Consider the following 25,299-nt stretch of genomic DNA (forward strand, 5'->3'; position numbering starts at 1 on the left):
GAAAACCCGACGGCCAGGACTTGGTACAGGACTCAAATTGCGAGTGGAGGTGCGTTGCATGAGATGCATTATCCAGCACATCCACCAAATGTCATGGCTTGCTTGACGTAGAGGCCAGCGGCGAGCACAGGTGGTGATAGCAGGAGCACAAGAACACAGGAACAGGCAGGTCTGCTAGCAGCAGCGTCGTCGGCACGTGGCAATCGCGCTTCAACTTCCTCTTCGCTACAATATAGTAATCTCCTTCATACATCAGCCAAACTTTATTCGTATGGGCACACTTCCACACCTCAGTGCTCAAACTGTCCACACACATATGCAGATATAGAACACTGCCTTACAGTGCCACTCAGCTTTCCAGTTCCCCGCCTATCCTTTCGCCCCACCCCCATCGTGGCCCATCTGGATCGCCTCCCGGGACGTGAACCTGCAACACACCCTCGTCACCTTGGCCCAGGACCTGTTAAACGCCTAACATAAAGGCTGCTTTAATAAATGCATTACACCACCCTCTTGACCGATCACCTTGGTACAGCGAACACAAAACAGCAGGGGGTAGAAGATGAGTGGGGAATAACCACCGCTTAACCGCGGTGTCATGGAAATCGGTTGACGTTTGGGGGAGTTTTCATGTCATACTCTGAGCAGCGCACGAGGCCTGGGCAATCATGTGCCTGCGCAGCCACAAGCTAAAGACCAGAATGGCATTTAACTCTGCGCATGCGCGTTCACAACCCGCACTTCACCTTAGTTGTTACAGGGTTTCCCTCTTCAGTAAATGTCAAATAAAGCGGCACGTTATACCAGAACTAAATCTTCGAAAACAATTATCTGGGATACATTATGATGCAGGGGCCAAAATTTCAGGAATATTTAAAGGAATGTCCCCACAGTTTATTCATGCTTTTATGACAATTCACACTGCATTCCCTTATCACAACACTACCAAGCCCAGAAAGTGTCCGCAGTGCATGAACTCCCCCTTCGGGTAAATGCACAAGAAACAAAGCACTTGAAGGCCACACTCTCAAAGTCAACTCCTTTATTAAAAGGGTGGAAAAAGTTGTTGCTTCAGGTTCAACCACTGAGAAAAACAATGGGGCCACAAAAAAAGAGCTACAAAAAGGGTGAGGGGGAGAGGGGGCAAACTCTGACAATAGCCGCCAGCTGGCCAACACATTTTATTTTTTAAGCAAGACGAGCTCTTTCGTTGCAGAGCCCGCACCACGCCAGATCACATCCGTTCCAACAACCTATGACTCGTGTCCACCTCGTGTTTTTCGGCAGACGGCAAAGGAAACTCCAATAAAGTGGAGTGTTACACGATGCCCTGAGGGGTGGGCGAGAGCCATAATTGGCCTGGGTGAGGAGGAGGGCAAAGCCACTAAATAAGTTATGGTCGCTTTACTGCCTCACTGTGTGATCCCTGCAGAGAACGGCAGTGCGATCGGCACCACCTGGCCTTTGTCGCATTCTGGCGTAATGCGGCCTCCTAGCTCAGCTAGATGGAAGCCTTCGTCTCCAGCACAGTCCAGGGTTTTAAAATGAGGGGAGGAGGCTGCCACCATCTCTCCCCCGTGCTTGCAACGGGGACCTCCTCAACGACAGGCGGAGAGCCACCACCAACCAATCCCCCTTGACGACGGCTCTGAGGCTGCGGAAGTTGACTTTGGCAGGGTGGTAGCTCCTCCTCAGCGGCCCCAGCCAAACTCCTTGGAGTCGTCCTCTGTGACGTCGCCATAGCACCACAGGTTCAGCTGCACAGCCAGAAGGAGGCACATGATGTGAAGAAACTTTTCAACAGGAATCCTTTGTCCAAAGCCCTCCTTGTGCGCTGCTGACAGCTTACGAGAGCAGAAGCTCTTATTCTCACTCCTCCGAAACGTGGAACTGGCACAGATGCTCCAAGAGCATTGTTCAAGTTTATGAAGTCACAGTTATCTTCAGGAAACATGTAATTTTGTGTGCTCATTCTAAATATGCAATTTAATTTTGAGTAAAACAAGTCAGTTACACAATATGTTATGGATGTCTTTTTGGAGAGGGCATTTAAGAAATGTTGCTGCCGGAAAATTGCTGATATGCATAGCGCTGGTTTGTCTTGACATCAAGGAATGCAACAAGGGTAAAATTATCATCCTGCCTACCACAGAAGTTGAGTGGTTTTGAAGTTGCCACTCCAAAAATAAAAAAAAAAGGTTTGTATTCCTGTTTTTGGAGTGGCATATTTAAATATATAATGGCGCGAAAAAAAAAGACGAACCGCATAGGTACACGACAAGACAAAGCACCAACTTCCAACTGGTGTTATTACACACATGAAAGGTACATATATAGCTTTTATTGTCATATGCACAGACAAATCACCAAACAATCAAGAACGACGCGATAAGGTTTTTTTGTGCCGTTAAATATTTAAATACGCACCCAAACCACTAGCCCAACAGTAAGTGCTCTGGCTTAAAAACCTTGTAACTTAACCCTGGCACTTAAAAACCCTGCAACTAAAGTTCTATGACAGGCAGGATGATAATCTTACCCTCACTGCACTCCTTGCTGTCACAAAATAGTAACACCATGGTAACAAGTTCCTTGCAGCAACATTTCTTAAAATCACTTTCCAAAAATTTGCATCACTTATTGCTTAAGTACACAAGGACTTGTTTTACATGAAATTAAATGACATATTTAAAATCAGTACAAAAAAATACATGTTCCCTGAAGATTGCAAAACTGTGACTTCCTTAATAAATAAATTTTTTTAAACAGCAGGCTTAAATAGCTTGGCTTATTTAGGGTGAAATGCTTGGGAAATGGGTCTTTGACCCCACCTTGAGAAAAAGAAACTACCTAGTGTCATGGCGCTCTTTGGCCATAGATGCCCTTGCGCCATAAAAATCCATCACCACCATAATTTTTAGCTTCAATATAATTAACTAGATTTTGCCACATTTTCAATGTAACGAAATTTCATTGCTGGCTGGAAATGTACCTGAAAAAAAATTATATCACGGGCGCAAGTGGTTGAGTGGAGCACGTGACGAAGTGCACATTGGAGTGCCGCCCAGCTTTTACATACAGAGCGCATAGGCAGACACAAATACGACGACGATCATAGTGGTGAGCGTGCTGCCAGGCGCGCCATCTGGGATAGTACGGGCGAGGATGGGATGAGCGTCTGCACAGCTTGGCAGCCTGCCAGGCCAGCCGCGACTTTCGATATGTCGCCCAAAATTGACGCTGAATGCGAATCGATGCCTCAAAGACAGTGCACCACGTTTATCGGGTTCAAAGATGCCCGACACCTGGTAAGAGGACTCGAAAGGTGAGTGCCGCTGGCACACCCGTCAGCTGTGAAGCCTGTCGCGTGCTTCATACCTGACAACCTCACTTCTTAAATTGCAGATTTTACCGACTTCGTTAAATCAAGGTTAAGCTGTGCTCGTAAGGCCAGATATTAAACAAGGGAGGGGGAATCATGTAGCAGCGATAGTAACAAACCTCATTTTGTCATCCAATACCTACCTTGTTTTGAATTCTTTGCATTCAGTGAAAAAAAAAAAAAAGAAGTCTAATGACAGTTTCACCTAATGCTCACAGGAAAAGGGAGCTGAATGCTGTCATGAAGCACTGTAAGGTGGCCATGATACCTTCTTACTGGAGGTGGGACGTCAGCAGCCGATTATTGGAGGGGCAAGGCATTGCTGGCAAACTGCAACAAGACTGCTTGTGAAACGGGCACTAGAGCAGCTACCTTTAGCTCCAACGCGAGTGAGACCAAAGGAACGTTGTATTGAGGCTCCCGAAGTGAAACCATCCGTTCCGTGCCCCCTTGCAACGGCTGAAGACAAAGCACTGGTTGTGGAATGCTGCCCCGAATGCAGTGCAGCATTCATGATGACTCGTAGCCAGATGAGCCCCCCCGATGCTGGTTTCATCGGACTGCACGCCCTGACATTGGCCTAAATTCTGTCATGAACTCAAGGCGCGAAATAGAAACTATGCCATTAGATGCCCCAGCGCGCGAGCTGCGCTCTACGTGTTGTGGCTGAGCGGGCTGGCTTCGAGCCGAATGTTTCTGTTGTAGGCTGTCTTCTTGTCCTCAGTAGCCCAAGATACACAGTTTCTAGATTTAAGCTGATGAAAATTCCCGCCGCGGTGGCTCAGTGGTTAGGGCGCTAGGCTACTGATTCGGTAGTTCCCGGGTTCGAACCCGACCGCGGCGGCCGCGTTTCGATGGAGGCAAAATGCTAAGGCACCCATGTGCTTGTCAGTGCACGTTAAAGATCCCCGGGTGGTCGAAATTATTCCACATCTCATTCTTCCTTTCTTATTTCACTCCCTCCTTTATCCCTTCCCTTACAGCTCAGTTTAGGTGTCCGCAAATATGCTAGACAGATACTACGCCATTGCCTTTCCCCCCAAACCAATTTTCATTTTCAAGCTGATGAAAATTGCAACCAGTCAATGTGGTCGGCGTGAAACAGTCCCAGCAGCGCACGCAGGCTGCCTTTCTTAAACAAGAGGATTGCTGCCAGCTAGGTTCCCAACCAGTAGCTGACTGCATCCAACGTGTCTGCCTTTTGGTCAGCGCAAGATCTGTACTGACCAAAATGCATCCACAACGGAAACGCTGGTACAAAATTCAGTCTGGCATACCGAATCTCCACCACGAGACAGTGCTATCATGTGGAGAAGCAGTGTGGCTAGCATGCTCCTATGTCACGAGGGTGTAGAGTGCAGGACTCATAACCAGATGTCCCAACCAAAGCGATACCAGGCTCTGTTGTCCTGTGTGGGGAAGGTGGAGCCAGAATTGATGACTGCACCACTACAGCATTGGCAGCGGGAATGTTCCACTGCTATAAGGGGAAACCAACCAAAACGGCACAGTCATGACAGAATCACCTTCGTGTACCCCTATCTGCTCAGAAAACGGCGCTAAATATTCGGAACAGTTCTCTCCCAGACCTCTACAACATTACCCCCGAGAGCTGTGGAAGAAACGGGTGTGCACTGGTGAAGCTTACACATCCGGTTGGTCTAGCCATATTGGCCCCACACATTGACGTGCATGTTTAAGGCTCCCCTGGAAGAATAATGTGGCAGTGGACAGGAAGTGATGACGCTGGCATTAGTATTAGCCCCATATCTTGGCCCTCAAGGTTATACAGTCAAACCTGATTATAATGAACCCAGGTAGAACAGATTATGGCTTATATCGAACACATGAAGCTGTTTCACTGTTATGAACTGCACATCAGCTACATTGTACTCTGATGCACACCCAGGTGCGACGGCCCACAGGCCGCCTCCTGGCAGCCGTGCCTGATCATGCCACTCGAGAGAACCGGCTGAGAGAAAGGGAGCACCCTTTGAACTCTGCACCTTCGACCCGCCATGGCCGGACTGCGCGCTTTATATGGCCTTCCATCAACTGTCGACACTCCCATGAGCGCCGAGTGCGCAGTTGAAAGTAAAAAAAAAAAAAAAACTTGGAGGATGCCTATTAAGAGCAGAACGCGAATGCGTTATCGGGTCACGCTGCATCAGCAGATGCAATCTGCGGCCACGTGTGGGGAGTGGGCTGGTGCTGGTTTGCTGCTTATCGACAGCCACCATCAGCCGCCGCGCGAGGGGTGGGGATGCCGGTTTTGCGCACTGACATAGCAGCTGCTCAAGGCCACCACCAAGAGCGATGCGACGGAGCCGCGCAGCAAAATAACTTAACAAGGTGATGGTTCGGGCTAGTGGGTATGCGTTATGATCCATAGCGCAGCAACAGAACAGGGGACAAACACAAGCGCTAAACTTCCACTACGGCTTTATTTGGTGCACACAGAATTTATACACGAAGTAAAGAACGATACCAGTCAGATTATACAAGATACTTTGTGAACAAAGCTTAAAAAGCACATGCAATACATTTCACCGGTTGGCATACTGCTCCGAGGCTAAAAATGCCATATCTTTCTTTGTCAGCGACAATGACGGACTGCTGACGCAGCTTTCAGGTCCAGCTCTTTCGATTGCGACAGCCTCGATAATTTCTCTTCTTAATCTATCGGGATTTCTGCCTATCACCTCGCATTCTTTAAAACCAGGCTTGCATTTATGAGCACGACAGTGCCGTGCCAAAAGCGCTTGTGTTTGTCCCCTGTTTTGTTGCTGCGCTATGGATCATAACGCAGCAAAATAGCAACCACACTGTAGCATGCCTGATATCTCGTTTGTGTCGCCTTTATTTACTATGCAATGCTTTGGTTTGGATTTTAAGTCGAACCCCCCACTTCGGATTTTCAGATTTTGAAAAATACGTCGGCTTACAATCGTGTAAATACGATGTGGTGCTTTAATGGGGGACGCGGGTCTTTGGGACCAAAAAATCGCGAAAAAAATCGACTTTTCAATTTGGTGATAGTTGGATAAGTCTCATCATTTTCCATCTTAATTTCAAGTTTCATGGCTGAATACCGCGTAGTTTACGAGAAATTTACGCAAAGAGAAGTTTACGCAAAGATGCAATTTTGACAAGAGAGCTCGCGAAAATAGGTTAGAAAATGCCCATTTTGCGTCGCGTGTCGCACCGAAAGTGGCCGGCGCAGCTAGGCAACTTTGGACTCGTTTGAAAGAGCAACGCCTCAGCTTTTCTTTCCCGGCAGAACGAAAAGTCTACTGCGATTGGTCGCCGAGAAAAAGACAGAAAACAAAATATAAAATGCGGCAATGCTGTTGGCTAATGGACACCACATGGCGAAATTCAAGCGCCTCATTGGCCGGCGCCATTTTTTTTGTTTGAACGCTCCGTGCTCGTCCTGCGACGCCATTTTGAAAGAGACCACCGTGGCTTGAAACCGTATCGGAAGTTAGCAGCGCGCATAAGTTTCGGAAAAACGTAAAAAAGGTCGCAGAAAGCAAGCAGAAGACACAAGTTCGTCGGCAGTGATGCCAACCAGCAGCAGCGGAGTGCCTGAGCGTGAACCGGCGGATGACGCGACCTTGGCAGCCGTTCCGGCGTTCGTTCCGAGCGCGGTGCATATCGCGGCTGCAGAGGATGACGGAGAGCCGGAGGGTGGTTTTACTTAAAAGTGATCGGAAGAGGGATAAGGGAATAACGAGGCACAGGAGTGCAATTCGGCGGTCGTGATAAGCGCTTGTTTACCAGCTTTGGCGTCCGCCTTCGACACGGAGCAAATTGCAGGCTCGGGCGAGATTTGCAGCAGCGAGTCGGATTAGACACATTTCTGCCCAGCGCTGATCGTGAGGATTGCGAAGCACGCCGATGATAAGATCGCCAGTTTGGCAGCAATTTCTGCAACCTAGCGCAAGATGTGGACGCTAGCGAACGAGCATGTAGACGCCAACCCTCCACTGCCTGCGGAGCTACGTACAGACTGCTTCACAATACAGTGTGCACCCTCGAAATCATTTTTGCAGCTTGCTAAGCGGTGGCAACGGCAAAAATGTGATTCAGACTATTGACTATGCGCCTTCTAAGCTGTTTGTTTAGGAAAATTAAGCACTGTAATGTGCTTACACAGCTTCAGAATGTTTGATTTCGTTTTTTGCGTTTTTCTCAGTTTCATTTTCTGCACCACCCTACACACTGCTGACAAGCTTTTCCCGGCTTTGGTTCGCGCCATTTTCACCATTCTTGTCTTATTTGAAAGCTGAATGATTGGAGCTTGCAATAAAACCATTAACAGCACTCTTAATAAAATGTGAAAATATTAAACGGCATAAATAAAAATCACCTTTTCCCTCGCCACTTTTATGTGAACGTCAAAGCATTGTAACTTTAGTTACAGAAGGGCTAGAACACCGAAAGTACCCTTATTGCAAGCATTGATAATAATATAATCCACTGGGATAAAAATTATTTGAATCTGAGCAGCCAATTGTTTCAAAAAGTTGTCAGAATAATTTTACCGAAATTCTTGAATTAATAACAAACGACATAATATACACAAAAATGAACAACATATTTGAAATCAGCACATTAAAATACATAATAGCTGAAGTTCTCATTATGCTAAGTCCAATATTAAAATTTTTTTCTCTAATACCCTCTTCCCCCCTTAACCTAATTGAATGTTTTTATATGATGTACCCCAACAATTAGCATAGCTCCACATGGCAGGTCTTTTGCTACAGCTTCCTTTCAATCGAAAGAAAAAAGAAATGTTGAAACAGTTTTAATTAAAATAATTATTTTTTCCACGCTATACCTAGCTTGTTTATAGTTCCTTTGCTTGTTATTGATGTTCCTTGTATATGTTTTTACACTGACCCGCCCCTCTTATGTAATACCCTCGAAGGAGGGCCTTTAGGGGTATGCTGAATAAATAAATAAATAATGACCCATAACAATTTAGCTATTTAGGCTTCAGTTATTTTCTTATAATATGAGAACTAACTGAGATATACTGGAACTAATTACATTTTGAAAACAGGAAGATGAAACACATACGCACACCCAATTTCATTATGAAATCAAGTCTTGATATTTATATAACTGATGTACGATCTTTACGTCAGCACTTTGTCACTCAATCTTTCTTAAATAATTGAAGAGCGTTTTTCAGGTAATTTGTGTTCTTGCATTTATTTTTTTGTGCAAATTTCACATGTGGTCAATTGCTACGTATATCTCCTGCTCAATCGCTGTTTGCCTTCTAAAGGAGGCTGCGGGCTCTAGTCAAGTCGCTTGCCTCTAAAGCGACTTTTACTCGCAGTCTCCTCCATCACTGATGGAAATAAAGAAGTTATTATTATTATTAATATTAAATACTTTCATTTCAAGACCTGCGTCTGCCTCTAAATGTGCACTGTCGTACAGTACTTACATGGGTGCCTTGCGTTTTGACTCAACCGAAACGCTGCCGCCGCATGCACGAGATCAGCAGTCGAGCACCCTAACCACTGAGCCACCGCAGTGGGGAGAGATGGGAACAAGTTATATCAAGCATAGTTAACGAGAAACCTTTATGGTTCAAGCTTTGCACAAGGCATCATTTCATGGTGCAGTCATGAAGTCAGTTATTTTTGCATGACGTTCGCTCAAGAGCACCGGCTTTATGTGGCACTTACAAATTGCTACTGCTAGCAATGCTTGTTCGCTGGTAGTAGTAGCAACCTTCACATTTTTACAAGAAGTAGAAATTTTTTTAATTTACAAACAGGTGGAATTTGCCTATTTTGCTTTTTGTGTTCACGAAAAATTCGTTGCATCGATGCTGCAGTGCGAAACTACTTGGTTAAATCGAGGAAAAAAATGCATGCATTTCAATGGAAGCAAGAAACAAACGAAAAAGCTCATTGCATTGCGAATATCGTCACACCGAGGTTTAATTGTATACTTGACGACCAAAAATTCAGACGCCTGATTTTTCGGACATGCTTGATTATTCAGACGTGATTATTTAGAACATCGCCCATAGAGCCAGTGTATAAGAACGCCGGAAATTTCGGATGCACTGCAACTGACTGCTCGATTTTTCAGACCTCGTTCGCACTCTCCGCCAATACACAAGCCGCCATAAAATGTGTGCAGTGGAATCCTATTAATTCATACTGCAGGAGAAATCAAAAACTTGATAGAACAAAACGAAATTCAAGCTTGAAGGGAGCCTCTTAACTTGCGATGCTGCAATTCTGCGCGAGCTGACACATTGCGCCCGCGTGTTCGAATTTGTGCTGTTCTTGAATGTCTTCCGCCACACGAACTTGAACCATAGTCTGAGTTCACGGAACTCATCTGTGCAGAGTCTTTCGTCCCAAATACGGAAAGAGGTAGCAGCAAAGCGTGTGGGAGGCGTACAGCTTCACAGAGACGGCGAGCACGGGAGGAAATGGTGGTGCATTTCAAAGCGAGGCCAGCATACCCGTGGCAAAACGCACCGCAACCCTGACTTTTCTATCGTAAAACCATAAACAACTGGCGTTTCGATGACAGGCAAGGCGCCTCTCATTATACAAAAGTCACCGCAGAGTGCATATTGCCAGATACGATGCAGATTTTGGCTCTAGTTGCTAAGCCTAATGACAAGGCCAACACAGATGGAGCGCTTGCTTCGGCTGTTCCTTGGTTCTTATTGTTTCGCCATCTTCATGTTCTCGTTCCGGGCCCATCGCACTGCGGGCGTAGCACAGTTCTCGCAGTGGCGTGTTCGCTCTCCAGCCTAGACATAGCCTTAACCCGTACCCTCATTGGCGACATGACGAGGGAAGCAGAGCCAGGCCGAGCTCGTAATAACGGTCGCAGCCCGTCGTCTGTGCATAACTGCGCATGTCGCGCAGCAAAATTTAGTCATGAGGAGCTTTAGAATGTGTGCAATACCCTTCCTCTGGCATATTGGTAATAAGTTCGTGATTTTTTCCATGAAATTTGATTTTCCGGACTGCCTGATTTCTTGGTCGCTTTTGCGGTTCCTAAAGAGTCTAAAAACTGGTCATCGACTGTATACCATTCTGCCTTTTATGAACTATGTTCCAATAACTGCACATGTGAGTGTTTCTGTTGTCTGTATCTATGGCAATACCAATCATTCTGTTAATTTGCAGGCCTGTCTCTATTTGTTTCTTTCCCAAACATTGCCTTTACCTGTGCATTTCTATGGTTGGTCCCCGAATTAGCTTCTCGCTAAGGGTCAACCACCGTTTTATAGATTTTAAGTATGACAGCAGTACTGTGGTATCAGTGTTTTGGGAAGAAAGGACCACAGCGCTACGCAGAGCACCACTTTACGGGATTCGTGGTGCTTTCTAAGCACAGTGGCATGAGCTAGTGCTTGTGCCAGTCTCAACACCACACACTGTTGGCGTCGAATGACGCATTACACAAAGGCGTGGAAGCAACTGTTGCCTGTTACAGTCGATCCTTAGAATATCGTCCAACTCGGAGCAGATCATAGTATGTTCAATAAAACAAGGCAAGTACACTGCAACCATGCTAGTGATGCACTTCTTGCAGCCACCTGCGCACCGCTTGCTTGGTATCTCTAGGTCTAGTTCGCTTCGCATGGAAGCCGCAGTGGACAATGATTTAGAACATGCCACAGAGAGGTTTAACCTTGTCACCAGTACACTTTGTTTTGCAACGGCTCTAGCAGCAAAGCCAACCAGGCAAGGGCGAATGGCTGCACTGTATGACAAGCTATGTACTAAATGCTGCCTTTTCCACATGACAGCGGCATCACTCGAAAATGAGTACAACATCGACGGCTACCTTTTAAGCACATCCCATGTTTACCTCTCCACACAGTTTTACAGCGATGGCGCCGCCAGCAGGTGCCCAAGGCTGGGCAGCCAACCCACCTTAGCACTCGAAATGTGACTGTGGAAGCACCTGTAGGAGCAGCGCCGTTAGGAGAAGCGACATTTACAGGGGCGCATACTGCGCCGTTCAATATACAATATTTACACAATTTTAAGTCGGCCTATTTTTCAAAAATTAGAAAATCCAAAGTGGTGGGGTCAACTTACACTCGAAACCAAAGCATGACACCATAAATAAAGGTGTGCCATTAATCAGGCGTGCTACAGCATGGTTTCATTTTTGCTGCACGGCTACGTCGCATCGCTCTTGGTGCTGGCCTTGAGCAGCTGCTATGTCATTACGCAAAACCAGCGCAAAACCAGCTCTCCGCACACGGCGCATGATGGGGGCCATCAATAAGCAGTAAACCGGTACCCCCCTCCACTCCCCACATGTGGCTGCAGATCATAGCTGCCGATAAGCGGCGGCAGCCTGATACGTCATTCGCGTTCTACTCTTAATAGGCATCCTCCAAGTTTTTTTTTTTTACTTTCAACTGTGCACTCGGTGCTCAAGGGAGTGTCGACAGTTGATGGAAGGGCTGCTGTTCTAATTGCAGCGGCACCATCACTCTGAACGGCAGCATCGCCGGGAAGTGTCGATAGCCTACAAAAGAACCAACGCCGCTCACGTGTAGTTTCTCTCGGGCTCTGACACATTTGACTACTGCCGGCCGCATTACACAAATTTTTATAGTGCTTCGTCAGTCGTCTTTTGTGCTGCGGGTCCGGTAAGTGACCGGCGCTCATTCACAGCTACACTCAAGATTGCTGTCGTTCTTCATGCCAAAGAAACTAACAACTGCACGCCGGGCCGCAAGTTCGAAGTTGGCAACAGGTGATACAGGTGTGGCAGCTGCAGCGAGGCAAAACTTTCAGCTGTTCTACGCGATGTCGTGATCTGGCTGTTTGCGAAGTGCGGGCTTTCACTAAACAACGATGTTAGAACGACGTGCTATGGGACCGCAGCAGCAATCACGACAGCAGCGCTAGTTGGGCGATGCCACAAGTAAGTACGAGCAGACCAGTGACTAATACATTTTCGTTTTGGAATGTGCCCAACGGCACGCCCGCACGCGGCAGCAGATAGCGGCTGGCGATAAGAAGGGGCAGCAGGATAATACTATTGCATTCTACTATTAAGGGGGGACATGGCTCCTAGAGCTGCTTTTTATTTTCTGGCCAAATTTGATTAAATTTGCCAGTCTTATTCAGTTTCTTGCACTGACTTCAAATTTCTAATTTGTTTTTCAATAGGTCAATTACTTACGAAGATATATGAAATTAAATGTCCAAAATTTGCACAAACAATGAAACAATAACTGCACTTTGATATTAACACATGGCTAGGTACTAGAAAGCACAGTGAATACAATGTTAGGAGTACTTTTTTGATGTAACAAATATTGGCAATGCGAGAGCAATCCAAAGTTCACTGTTCAAAACATGGGTACCCTATTGTCTGATATAGAGCAGAACGGCTGAAATTTCAAACCCAAATTCCAAAATCTGCTTTTAACATTGCGTGCTCTGCGCTCTTAGCTACATTTCACAACAAAAATTATGGTTCTACCTGCCTTGAAGGCCGAGATATTGTGTCCACAAATCAGAAAGAAGTCAAAAATGGGTGTTTTGAGAAAATGATAAAAAATAATAAATTCACTTTTAATCAAAAATGCAGAAAAAATAGTGCCATATTTTACATCCTATGTAACTAAAAGCCACCAGGAATGTAGTCAGTCTGGCTACGGCCACCCAAATGGCACTTTTTGAAGGCATGCTGCATATCCAAAGTGGTCTTGAGCTTCTTTGCAGATGCCACTGCTCGGCGGTGGTCTTTCTCCGCCGTGCGCTTCGTGCTCAGTGCTCCAGGGTTGAGGTGCAGCTGCAGATGTCCTCTCAAAGCCAGCACTGAATCTCATCACAGCCTCAGCCACTGCAACTTGTACAGTGAACAGTGAGGCATGCTTTTCCTTCGGAGCCAATGCCCATATCAAGGAGTGAGGGGACTCATCGCTGTTCTGAGTACTGTAGCGGTACTTAGGAGCTGTCTCGCCCTTAGCGCTTGCTGCATTTTGGCAGCACCATGAGCTCGGTCTTGGTGGGCAATGGCTGTGGTCTGACACCAGGTCATTTGATCTTGTGTGATAAGTGGCCATTGCTACTTTCTTAATTCCCTGAACATCATCCTTGTGAGTCTCCAGGGCCCAGCCACAGTACCCCGTTAGCTTTGCAACTAGGTCAGTGGTCAGTTTGCTTTTACCACCAAGGCATCCAGGTCCTTTATGCTTTGTGATGAGGTTTCACAAGCTTGTGCCCATCTGTTTCTGTACGTGGTTGGTACAGTCTTCTTCTTCCCACCGAAATGTACCCATACACTCTGGCTTCCTGCAGTGCAAGAAAAGCACGGCTGTCACCATCTGAGAGAAGGGTGGTGTACCTCAGGTTATGTCGTAGTGACCTCTGGAAAAGGATGAGGGCGGCTTCAACTTCCATTTCACCTCCAAGCCTTGTACCTCCTTCCAAGCTTTCACCTGCTTCCAAGCCTTGTACGTCGGATCATCTTCCTTTGGCCTACACTCACAACCAGCACAGAAGTTGCAGAGCACAACAAAATCGAGAACTAGCCCCGTGAAGAGCTCGATGACAGTGCCGACGCCAATGTGTAACGTGTGGCCGCGCGTCACTGAGGAACCATCGTATGACACGGCAATGTTTCCGGGATTCCCTAGCTTCAAGTCGTCGTACAGCTCCCGAACTGATTGCACGCACTGAGTCGTCTGCTTCTCGGTAGCAAGAGCCACCGCGGGCGCCAACTTCATCTTCACATACCTCTGCCATGTTTTGGTCTGAAGGCTGCGGTGGGCAATGTTCATCGTGGCAAAAACGCCGTTTAGCGCCATTTGCCGATTCCCAGTGGCTTGCATCGGGCATGCAGCAAGAATGTTCACAACACAAGGGTTGGCCTTCTGGTTACCATTCATGCAGGGCGTACTCCACGCCGACGCAACATCAACCGCAGCAAGCACACCTGATAACAATCTTTATGGCGAGGCCATATTCTCGTTCGCCTCTGCCTACAGTGACGCTACCACAGCGGACTTTGCACTTTGCGTTCACAGAGTTCAAGTTGACGATAACGAAGCCTGGCTCGATGTCGACTGGCGTGACCGCATCGTAGTCAGCACGAGTGAGAAAATCCAGTTTTCGCGTCATTGCTGGCGTTGAAGCAAGAACTTGAATTTTCTCTTGCGTTTCAACCCCTCTCTCACCAAATCCATATGCTGCAACATTGCAGTGTTATGCCGAACGCAGCCGCTGTCCGCAACACTTGTACTCGTCGACGAGCTGGCTAGGCCTACTTCAGCACTGTCCGCGGCTTCGGCATCGCTTGCCGGTGGCGGCGGACTGTTCTCAATGCTCTCCGAAGGAATGGCACGCTTCTGGAAGTTATAAAGAGATCGCTTCTTCCTTCTGCCTAACTTGTGCCTCGTGACAAACTTTTCCGTTGGATCGGACCTCGTTGCACACTTGTCACAAAGAACGGAGAGATGCGTCGACGCGTTGCCTGCGGAGTGGAGCAGACGACGGGAGCCTCGCGCAGCCAATCACAGCGCGCTTTTTGGTCACGTGCGCTAGCTCGACGAACAGGGCCGCGCATTGGGACTTTTCTTTGTGCGCGGATTTCGATGTCACCAGCGAACGGTCGGAGCCAATTGTGGTGGGAAATTGAAGAAGAAAAGCCGCTCTTTCCAACGAGACCAAGACAGCTGCGGTCATGCGCGTGGAAAAAAGAGTATGCGCCGCGACAAAAAGCATTTTTGTGTAGAATTCAGCTCACAGAAATGCTATAAATTGATCGTGCACTCAAAATACTGAACCACAGGACTGGAAACTTGGTGAATTTAAGGATTATTACCTGTAGATTTCGGAAAAGTACATTTAAAAAAATCAACTTTTTCCGCGATTTTTAAACGACCTCCAAATATTTATTTTTTCTAAAATATGATGTTGGTGGGGGGAGGAGGGTCAACTTACATTCGAGACAACTTACAATTATGTAAATATGGTAGTGAACATTCTGCTGAATGAAAGTTCAATAACTACAAACAATAGAGATTCACCTTTACATGAAACTTTCAAGATATTACGACTGTTCATTATTAACCAATTTTTCTATATACAGTGGAGCCCCGTTCATACGTTTTTCACCGGACCGCGAAAAAAAAAAAAACGCAACAGCCGGGAAAACGCAACATTGAGGAAAGGTCCGAAAATTAATGAAAACAGTGCAGCTTTGCCTTGAAGCAATTTATTTCGACATCAAGTGAGCTTAGGTCTTAAAAAAATCGAGAATGGTCGATTGCCGTTTTTTCCGCTCGCTGGAAAACACCACGCGTTTCTCGATGGCCTGGAAAGCCGCATTGCTCTCAGCGTCGCTTTGAGGTGCGACGTACCTGCGGAGGAGGTCCAGAGCCGCGACGGCTTCTCCAAAGCTCGGGTCCGCCAACTCCCCGGAATCATGCGGCTCGTGCTCCTCGTCGTCATCACAGTCTGAGGCTTCACTCGCGACCGAGTCTGCAACAATCTCGGCGATACTCTGACACTCGGACGTCACGACAGCAGCATCCACGGCGACGTAGTCGTCATACGTGACTCCCGTGGCACCCAGCGCATTCAAAGCTTCACTCAGCTCTTGATCATGAGAGGCTGCTTCCGTCTCTTCAGCTTCCATGGCAGTTTCCTCTCCGCCGTCCATGCGAAAGCCACACCGCGCGAAGCAGTGCTGTGCAGTTGACGCGCTCACTGCAGTCCACGCTGAAGCGACGTAGTGCATAGCGTCCAGTATTGAAATGATCGTAGGCTGCTGTCCGCGATCAATACACGCCAGACAGCGCTTTACGATGGACTTCCTGTACCAGTGCTTTAAGTTCTTTATGACGCCGGCATCCAACGGCTGCAAGTGGCTTGTAGTGTTTGCAGGAAAAAAAACAAGCTTAACGTTCCGAAGAAACGACGGGTCTCTCGGGTGGGCAGCACAATTGTCCAGAAAAAGGACAACACTCCTGCACTGGGAGCCCATCTTGTTGACGAAGTAACGAAGAAATTCTTCGAACAAAGAACCCGTCATCCATGCACGACTGTTGCTTCTATAGTGACATGGCAGCAGGCGAATGTTCTTTAAGCACCGTGGGTTTCGGTATTTTCCGATTACCCATGGCTTCAGCTTGTCCGAGCCATCTATGTTGCAGCAAAGGAGCACCGTCAATCGTTCTTTGCTGCATTTGCCTCTGTGGCATGCTTCGCCCTTCAGGCTTAACGACTTGGATGGCTGCACCCGAAAGAAAAGACCCGTTTCGTCGGCATTGTAAATGTCACAAGGCTCATACCCCTCAATTATGGCAGATAGCGTGGCCTTCCAATCGTCGATTGTTTCCAAGTTTACACTTGCTGCTTCCCCAGATACCGTCTTATACGCAATGCCGTGCCTCTTCCGGAAACGGTCGATCCAGCCATTTGACGCCGCAAAGTCACTGATGCCCAGTCGGTCGGCTATTTCCATCGCCTTCTCGCGCAAAATGCTGCCGTCGAAGTTAACACCGGCAGCGCGAGCTTGTTTAAACCAAGTAAGAAGCGACTCGTCGAGGTTTCCATACTTGGTGCCACGAGCCTGCTTAGCTTTCGGGCAGAAGAGCGCGGCATTCCCTTGTATCTCAGCACGCTTCGAGACGATGCTGTTAAGCGTCGAGGGTGGCAGACCAAGGTCCTTGGCGACGTCGACTCTTTTCCGCGCTGGCTGCCTGTCGACTGCGTTGAGAACATCCAGCTTTTCCTCGAGGGAAAGCGCCTTGCGCTAGCGCGACGCCATCAAAGGACGACAAATCGCTCGCGGTGTTAGCGAGGCCCGACGAGGCGTAGGCAGCGTAGGTGTTGACGGGAGGACACGGACGACTCTGATGGGTTGAACCGCACAAACAAGAAAGACTGGATTAGCGAGGCCCGACGAGGCGTAGGCAGCGTAGCTGTTGACGGAAGGACACGGACTCGGATGGGTTGAACCGCACAAACAAGAAAGACTGGATTGCTGCAAGCCCGTGGGTTTTACTCGCTTCGGCTGACGAGGCAGTGGCCATCTAGTGGCAATCTCTCCAACTCGCGTGCGGCTTTTTATGGCCTCCGAGATTACCCACCAACGTGCAATGGGGTAATCTCGGAGGCCATAGTCTTGTAGCCAATTCCGTAGCCAAGCCTGGCCAAGACTTGTCAAAATGGCGGTTGGCGCGCGTTGCCCGGCCGGGTTCGGGGTGCCAGGTTGCAACGTATCATGCGGGAACGTTTTCACAGCTACAATGTAACAGCGGGGTACCCAATACATTAAATCCTATGGGAGCTATGCCGGGACCGGACGAAAACGACGCAACAGCCGGGAAAACGCAGCAGTGAGGAACGTAACAGCGGGGTTCTACTGTATATGGGATCGACTATGTTTGCCTTTATGAAGGTAATAAAACACATTAAACTGGACTGGACATGCCCATCACTAAGCCATCACACTGCTCTCCCACGAACATGTCAGAGAAGGAAGGGAGCGCACCCGCTTGGCTTTGGCAGAGTCCCTGGCGGCTGTGTACTCCTGGAGCAGCTCCTGGAGGTGGCGGTCGCGCCGCTCCTCGAGCAGCACCCAGCCCTCCTGGAGCAAGGCCTTGCCGATGTCAGTGCCTGACGGGGTCAGCAGTGTTACATACTCCTGGCCACCCACCCGGTACTCCACGCTCAGCTGCAGTTGCGGCTCACCAGCAGCCTCTTCTTGGAATGCCTGCACGGCCTCCTGCGCCTGCTCTGGCTGCACAGGGGAAGAGAATCCTCCTTGAGCACTCGAAACTCACTCAAGTTCGATTTGGGCTAGCTAGCCTCTTGTTGAGCACTCGAAACTTGCACAACCCAGCGGTGGCGCTGTGGTTGTTGCGCTGTTTGTAACACCACCCGGGTGCTGAAATTGAGTAGCACCCAAGAGGCTGCTTCGATGCATATTATGCCAGTTGTAAAAGACTGCCCACAGCAGCACGTTTAGCAAGGTACGAATGCACTGTCAACCAGGCCACTGCAAATTTCACGTAAAACCACAACGATGGAAATGAAGCAGCATGCTCTCATGTCTGTGGTGCACCCAAGTGGTGCTGCCCTGATTCGCCGGAGGGAAGAAAGCACTTACGTCCTTGGGCAGGGCAATCATGGCCAGGCTGTACTCTCGGGCTGCCGGTGGGATGTCCCGGATGCCCAGAGAGGGCAGGGGCGCCAACGACAAGGAGTCCACAGTGTCCCGCTGCACACACCGAGCCACACCTCAAACATGAGCTACATATGACAGAGCATATCCGAAAAAAAAAAAAAAGACATCTCCCAAGATTAACAAGCACGTTGCTGTGGCTGCCCAAAAATGAACTTTCCATTCCTTTTTAAACTGACAGCTGGTAAATGTTTCCATGTTGTAACACAAAAGAGTGAGAGCGGGTGAGAAACAACTCTAGTCACCAGTGAGGCCGTAGAGGAAGAAGACTGCAGGTGCAGCATGCCACACTGACTGGCTCTGCCCTCGCCCATTTCCCTCCCTCAATATCAGGTTCCCAGCTTATGTGAAGGCATAAGTGACCTGCATGCATGTGCCCTCCTCTATTCAGAATTACTCAACACTCAGACTGGAATGAGCACTTCGCAATCACTAGTGAATATTTACATCTGACTAGTACTCAAAAATGCCCAACTGACATTTCCGTAGTCGACGAAGAAGATGTCCACCGATCCGCTGGGGTGGACCTTCTCGACTCGTGCCCGGTACCACTGCTGGTCCTCGGAAAACTTGGCGGCGCACAGCTCCCCCTTCTTAGGCACGTGGGCACCTGGCACAGGGGGGTGCTCGGCCATCTCCTGGCGTAGCAGCTTCGTCATCTCCTCCAGCTTGGGGCCTAGGATCAGGCAACTGTCGTCAGCTTGTTGAATTTTGTGGTGCATAAGCTTTCATGCGCCAAACACAGAGGTGTCTGCTCTGTTTTAAAAGTGCATTTTTGCCTGAGAGTAGGCTAAAGAGAAAGCAAATGCGTCTATTTGGGTGGTTATAAAAAGACCTGAAATGCTCCTTTTCTGTGTTAGCTATCCAACCCTAAGGCCAAAGGAAACACTGGGAAGCTAATACCACTGTCACAGGAGTGTATTTAGTGTCACTTTCAATGAGTGACATTTGTACAGCGTCCCACAATGAGTGTTAGAGATACTTGCTAATCTAATTTCCTTGATTGTGCCTTTAATGAGAATTATAGGTCATCAGCAACTAAAAATGCGCACAGTTGAACAGCTACTCTTGCTCTGCCAAGTGACGACGAGCCCCTTCCGCAATAGGCCTAATGACTCCCCAGGGTTCGTGTGTACAATTTCGGCAATTGTATGGAGTGCGAATTCCCACATTTTAGCAAATGCAAATAGCCAAAGAGAGTAGTTTTCACAACAGTGACGTAAATTCGACAATGAATGGGAAGCACTGGTGGGACCTAGACTGCCACGCAATGCTTTAGGCAGCCAGCAGCAGTCGCCGCCGTCACTTGCGGATAACAAATGAGGCCGTGTCAATTAATGTGAATGGTCACCGAACGTACAGTCTGCATCAGCCTGGTGCACAGAGCTCGGGCGGTGGCCTTGTCGTAGTGTCTAGATTCTGAAGGCTATGCTTGTGTGAAAATAGAGCCACGTGAACCTGCAAGCAAGGTGGGCCCAAGCAATTTGCCCGAAAACCACGGACTCCTTTCGAATTTCACTTTTTACTGTGTGGTGAAGACTGCACAAACCCCTCCTGTACCCTCTGCCACCACCCCAAAGCCACTCTTGATCACATCCTTTTCCTCTGCTCGGCGGATCCATCCGGGGGCCTGGAGCACCTTACCACTTGGGAGGCTTGGGAGACCCTACTGCACCCGGCCAAGCAAGCCATCGCCACAGGCCGGGCTGCCACCGTCATGAGCCTCCGGGACATGAACGTTTGAGTGAAGTGGGGCTGTGCGGGGGCCCAAGGACCTGCGTGTCCTAAACTCCCCCGTGTCCATTAAAGTTTTCACCACCACCACCACTCGAGCGCATTACACAACGGTGACGCAGACTGTGATAAAGTGATTTAAAATTAAGTATTGGTCACATTGGAGATAGCAGGGACAATTAGCGAGAAGCGCCGGTCCTGCATGATGTCAGCAAACCAGCTACCAAGTGTTCCCTAGGTGAGCGATCACATTGGTGCTTCCGACAGAGTTGTCACGCTGCGAAAACAAGCAAGAGTTCAACCGGTAAAAAAAGAATGCTATTTAACGTACCTAAAGCACAGCTTGTGTTTTATGTCATGCAAACAAGCACTAGCCGTTTGTGCACAGTATGTAAACAAGAGTACTGGAGTACAGTCGTCCTCAACGGTGCATTCCTGGGGAAATTTCGCGCTTATGTGGTAAATGCTCAGTGGTGTATAATGATCTTCAAGCACTCATTTAGTGAGTACACAATATACTCGTATTTTCTAAAGAAGGTGCAGAAGGAAGTAAGCAACAGATATGAAACTCAACATCCACAGAACCGAAACAGTTGTCCAGCATTGCTGTGAGCGAGGTGAAGTGATGGTGAGAGCTATTGGTCAGTGCAGGCTGTGTTCGCATTTCGAAGGCATTCTAAAATTTCAAATGTCTCAGCGGAGCTCCGCGGACTCAAATGTATCTAAGCCGAATGCTGTTCAAGAATTTGTGTAGAAGCACAAGGTTGCAGCTGAGTCGAATGACATTCGGTTGGAAGGCATTCGAAATGCCCATGTTGCAGGAGTATTACTTTTCTCGGATCGTGATGCTTTTTGTAATTAAGAACATGCACACAGATCACACAGATGTGGAAATAAAACACTGAAAACCAACTTGGACTAATAAGATTTGCGATAAAATTGTATTCTGGTAGAATTTACGCAAAAATAATTTCCACAAGGTGCCGCAACATCCATTGCCACTGCCATCATTTCCAAATGACATTTTCTTTGCCATGTAACAGCGTGCATGAAAAGCGCCATTCGTTCAAGAGAAATGGACTTCGAAAGTGTCACTAAACCTGTCCACGTGACAGGGGTAATATTTTCCACGTGACAGGGGTAACTTTATTGCACTAGTCACCCCTGCCTTGTCTGCAATGTGTATATGACCAAGAAAAAAAGGTGTTCCTACTTGCACAGAAAGGCAGAGAAGGGTGACATCTGTCAAATGCTTGCTAAGCTGTTTTTCCCTTCCATTTTCTTGTTTTCTTTTTTTCACTTCATCACTGCCTTCTGACCTTGTGACTAGCGCACCACTTATAAAGAAATGCACTGGTCAAAATAAATTTCAGGTGAACGTTCACGCTCGTTGTCTTGTGTCGCACCTTCTGTAATATAGTTACCATACCCCTATGCTAAGATTACAACCAACTAGACCCCTTTAAAGCTTTGCAAAAAGTTGTATTTTGAGATGCTGGAACACCCTCCCAACAATTCAGATATCGCTCCCTCCAACTTTCAACTGTTTGGGTTGTTCAAGGATGCTTTGCGAGGTCGTCGATTTTCCACAAACCTAAACGTGCAAGATGTGGCAAAAGTGGCTTCATAACCAACTGAAAATCTTCCTGGAAGGAATAACCAAGATTTCGGCCCAGTGGACCAAGTGCATTCAAAAACAACGAGACTATACAGGAACATGATGTACCATATACACATGTGCAAGGGTTCTTTTCCCGATTACAGGGCCAATTTTCGGGGTGCGACTGACAAATGCGATGCGCACTTTTGTAGCTAGAGCTACATTACTGCAGCCGCTTCGCCTCTTCAGCATGGCCGCACTTTCGCCGTGGTTGCACCTCGGCCGTTGTCGCACCGCTCGGCGCGCCAACTGGCATGACATCACTCCGCCGTTGCGCTCGTCGTGGAGCAGACGCCGCTCGCTTCGCCAGTCGTGCGCATGCGTAGTAGATGGAGAGGGGCTGTCGCATTGTGTACATGCATACGGTTCGGCGTAGCGGGAGGCGAGTAGCAGCGTTTGTTCGGCGTCTCGTCAGCGTCTCGTCTACCGGCGTCGTCACTTGGAGCCCGCAGGGCAGGGCAACCAAACACATGAGGGCATACGAACTGGCGTCTCCAGACGGGGGGTGGGGAGACATCGTGGGCGCTGCTGCCTTCGCAGAAACGGGCCGCAGCTTTTGGCCCCACCAATCCCTACCTACGAGGTATTTACAGCGAGCGCCGATGCTGAGATCTGGCCTCGCCAGATATCTGCGTCTCCCTGTGTGGCCTCGCTCTAAGCGCTGAATTTTCACCTCCGGCGACGCCAGTAGCCAACACGCTGGCGCGACGGCAAAGAAACGCTGCCTTGTGCTTCGGCAGTTATGGAGAACGATGAGTCGGCTAGGCTGAAAGAAGCCATACTTCGGCGTCGGGTCAAAACAAGGAGGAGACAGCGTGCCGAAGAGACCGAAGAAGAGCGTGTCAAACGTCTCAATAAGCACCGTAATGACGACGTGGCTATACGAGCTCGCTTAGCCTCTGACAGTGAATCCGCGAGGGTAGAAGAAGACGTGCCGAGTTTGACGTCTAAGAAGGAAGGCAGACTTCAGCTTTGAAACGAAACAAGCATAGACAGAGATTAGCCAAGTAAATCATCAGCAGCATTTACATCGCTTAACCACAGCGAAGCTTAAGCGTAGCCATGGCCTGTAGCTCTCACTACCTACCAGGTTTAGCCAGAGCTAAACCACAGGCAATTTTTTTTTTGAAGTAAAAAGTAAATCACATAGCAGAGCAGCTCTGCTTCCCGTTCGGGAAACTTGCACAGCTTGCATCAAAGAACACGCTTTTTGCGGCTTGTGTTCCCCAATGCAAAATTTTGGTTGCACCATCATTGAACGCACCTCTCATCCACGTTGAATTTTCTGTCTGCCATACGGTTGCCATGTTCAAGAGCAAACTCTATGACTGTCCATTTAAAGCCAGCCGTGCAGCTATCAATATGCTTACCCACCGTGCTAAAATTCCAAAGGCGACAGCTCAAGAAAAAAAAAAAAACAGCACAGAAAGTCACAATTAACATTTAGTTGACAGCCACAAAAAGCAGGAGCTGGCAATACTGATGTTAGTGGGAGCCCGCGGAGAAGGAACAAAAGTTGTTGATGACGATGACCTGCTACCTCTCACGCCACCCATGGGTAGCGCCTGGAAGCGCCTGTGTGCATGCATTTTAAAGGCTATTCCACCGTGGATCGTGGAACAGTTGGGGGCAGCCTTGCAAGGAATTCTTTTTTTAATATTTCCTTCGAGAAAGCAGGGTGCGGCCTGCACACGGGCTCGGCCCTTACATGCATTTCTACGGTAAATGTTGTACACCCATCTTTGTGTTAATCGCAGAACAAAAAGTGTACGCATTTTTTTCTTACCGTGGTATGTCATCAGCCTGACTGTGCCCATTAACTATAGGGCAAAGGACTCTTCCATGTCTCTCCAATTAAGAACACCCTTTGCCAGCTGCACTTACCATATCCCCGCAAACTTCTCAATCTCATCCGCCCACCTAACCTTCAGCCGCCCCCTGCTTCTTTTGCCTTCTCTTAGAATCCACTCCGTTACCCTCAAGGACCAGCGGTTATCTTGCCTTCACATCACGTGACCTACCCAAGCCCATTTTTTTCCTCTTGATTTTGACTAGGATGTCAATAAGGGGGGACACCCCTCTTAGAAATTTTTTCCTTATTTATAGGTGGATCTGGTTGAAACTTGCACCATTTGTATATTTTTGCATGCTGATTTCAAAAATCTGATTTGTTTTCTTGTAGATGAAATAGTTTTCAAAATTTTACCTAATCCATATTGGTCGTTTGGAGGTGGGCAAATTACTAAACACTCTATGGCATGATGAGAATAGACCTGCCAGAGTGATCTAGAAGGATCATAGAGTGCAACAAGCCTAGAATTAATGTGCTAGAGGAATTTGAACCAAAGTTACACCTAGTCAAACTTTTGTGACAAAAAGCCCAAGTTGGCACCCAAGATTGATAATTAATTTTGTAAATATTCCCGTGTAATAACTGAACATATTATAGTCATAATGCAATGTCCAACAGTTTTTCTTTATAACAAAACAAGAATGAGAGCTATAGCACAAATAGTTTAAGAGATATCGCTCCTCCAAAATTGCAGAACCCTCAAAATTTCAGTTTAGAGAAATTAGGTGTCGTCTGTCCACAATTTAAAGGGCAGTGGGTGTGGTACTGCATTTTTGAATCGCTATAACTTCTTAATTAGGTGGGGTATAATGATGAAAATTTGCATACAGATGCGGAATGGTGCGAGGAACACGAAAATGAAAAGATTGAAAATCTGATTTTTGGGCTGATTTTCGGTGCCAAAGAGCCGTGTCCTCGCGTTTGTTCCCTCAGCCACTCTGCCCACTTCCATTATCTTAACGTTACCCCTATCATCCTTCTTTCAAAAGTTCGTTGCATTGTCCTTAACTTAAGCTGAACGCTTTTCGTTAGCCTCCACATTTCTGCCCCGTAGGCGAGTATCGATAAGATACCGCTGTTGTATACTTTTCTTTTCACGGATACTGGTAAACTGCCATTCGTGATCTGAGAGAACCTGCCATAAGCGCTCCACCCTATTCTTATTCTTCCAGTTATTTCCTTCTCGTGATCCGGATCAGCGGCCACTACCTGCCTTAAAGGGACACCGAGGAGAACTCTATCAAATTTTTTGTTAGTAAAATCTGATAGTTCGGCATTTCATGGCTTTGTTGCCACTCTTCCGGGAGAGAAAGATGCATTTATATCTACGAAATTTGGATTCGAAGTTGAAAAAGTTTTTCCCACCGCTCCGATTCAAACTTGAGAACTCTTATGATGCCACGGAGAACTCTTATGACGTCATAGGACGTAGTGACGTGAAACGTGACG

General features: G+C 47.7%; 1 protein-coding gene across 1 annotated transcript in view; it reads right to left on the minus strand.

Annotated features, from left to right (window-relative positions):
- Nucleotides 1–1,025: 1,025 nt before the first annotated feature.
- Tudor-SN (Staphylococcal nuclease domain-containing protein 1) overlaps nucleotides 1,026–25,299 on the minus strand; it is a 69,433-nt gene continuing 45,159 nt past the window's right edge. The window contains exons 10-13 of the mRNA XM_077637119.1: nucleotides 19,084–19,280; nucleotides 18,530–18,640; nucleotides 17,912–18,160; nucleotides 1,026–1,757 (exon numbers count right to left, since the gene is read on the minus strand). Of these exons, the coding sequence (XP_077493245.1) occupies nucleotides 1,692–1,757; nucleotides 17,912–18,160; nucleotides 18,530–18,640; nucleotides 19,084–19,280 (623 nt within the window). The 3' untranslated portion in view covers nucleotides 1,026–1,691. The remainder of the gene's footprint in view (nucleotides 1,758–17,911; nucleotides 18,161–18,529; nucleotides 18,641–19,083; nucleotides 19,281–25,299) is intronic.

The sequence above is a fragment of the Amblyomma americanum genome, chromosome 9 (genome assembly GCF_052857255.1).
Source record: "Amblyomma americanum isolate KBUSLIRL-KWMA chromosome 9, ASM5285725v1, whole genome shotgun sequence".
NCBI classification, from domain to species: domain Eukaryota; kingdom Metazoa; phylum Arthropoda; class Arachnida; order Ixodida; family Ixodidae; genus Amblyomma; species Amblyomma americanum.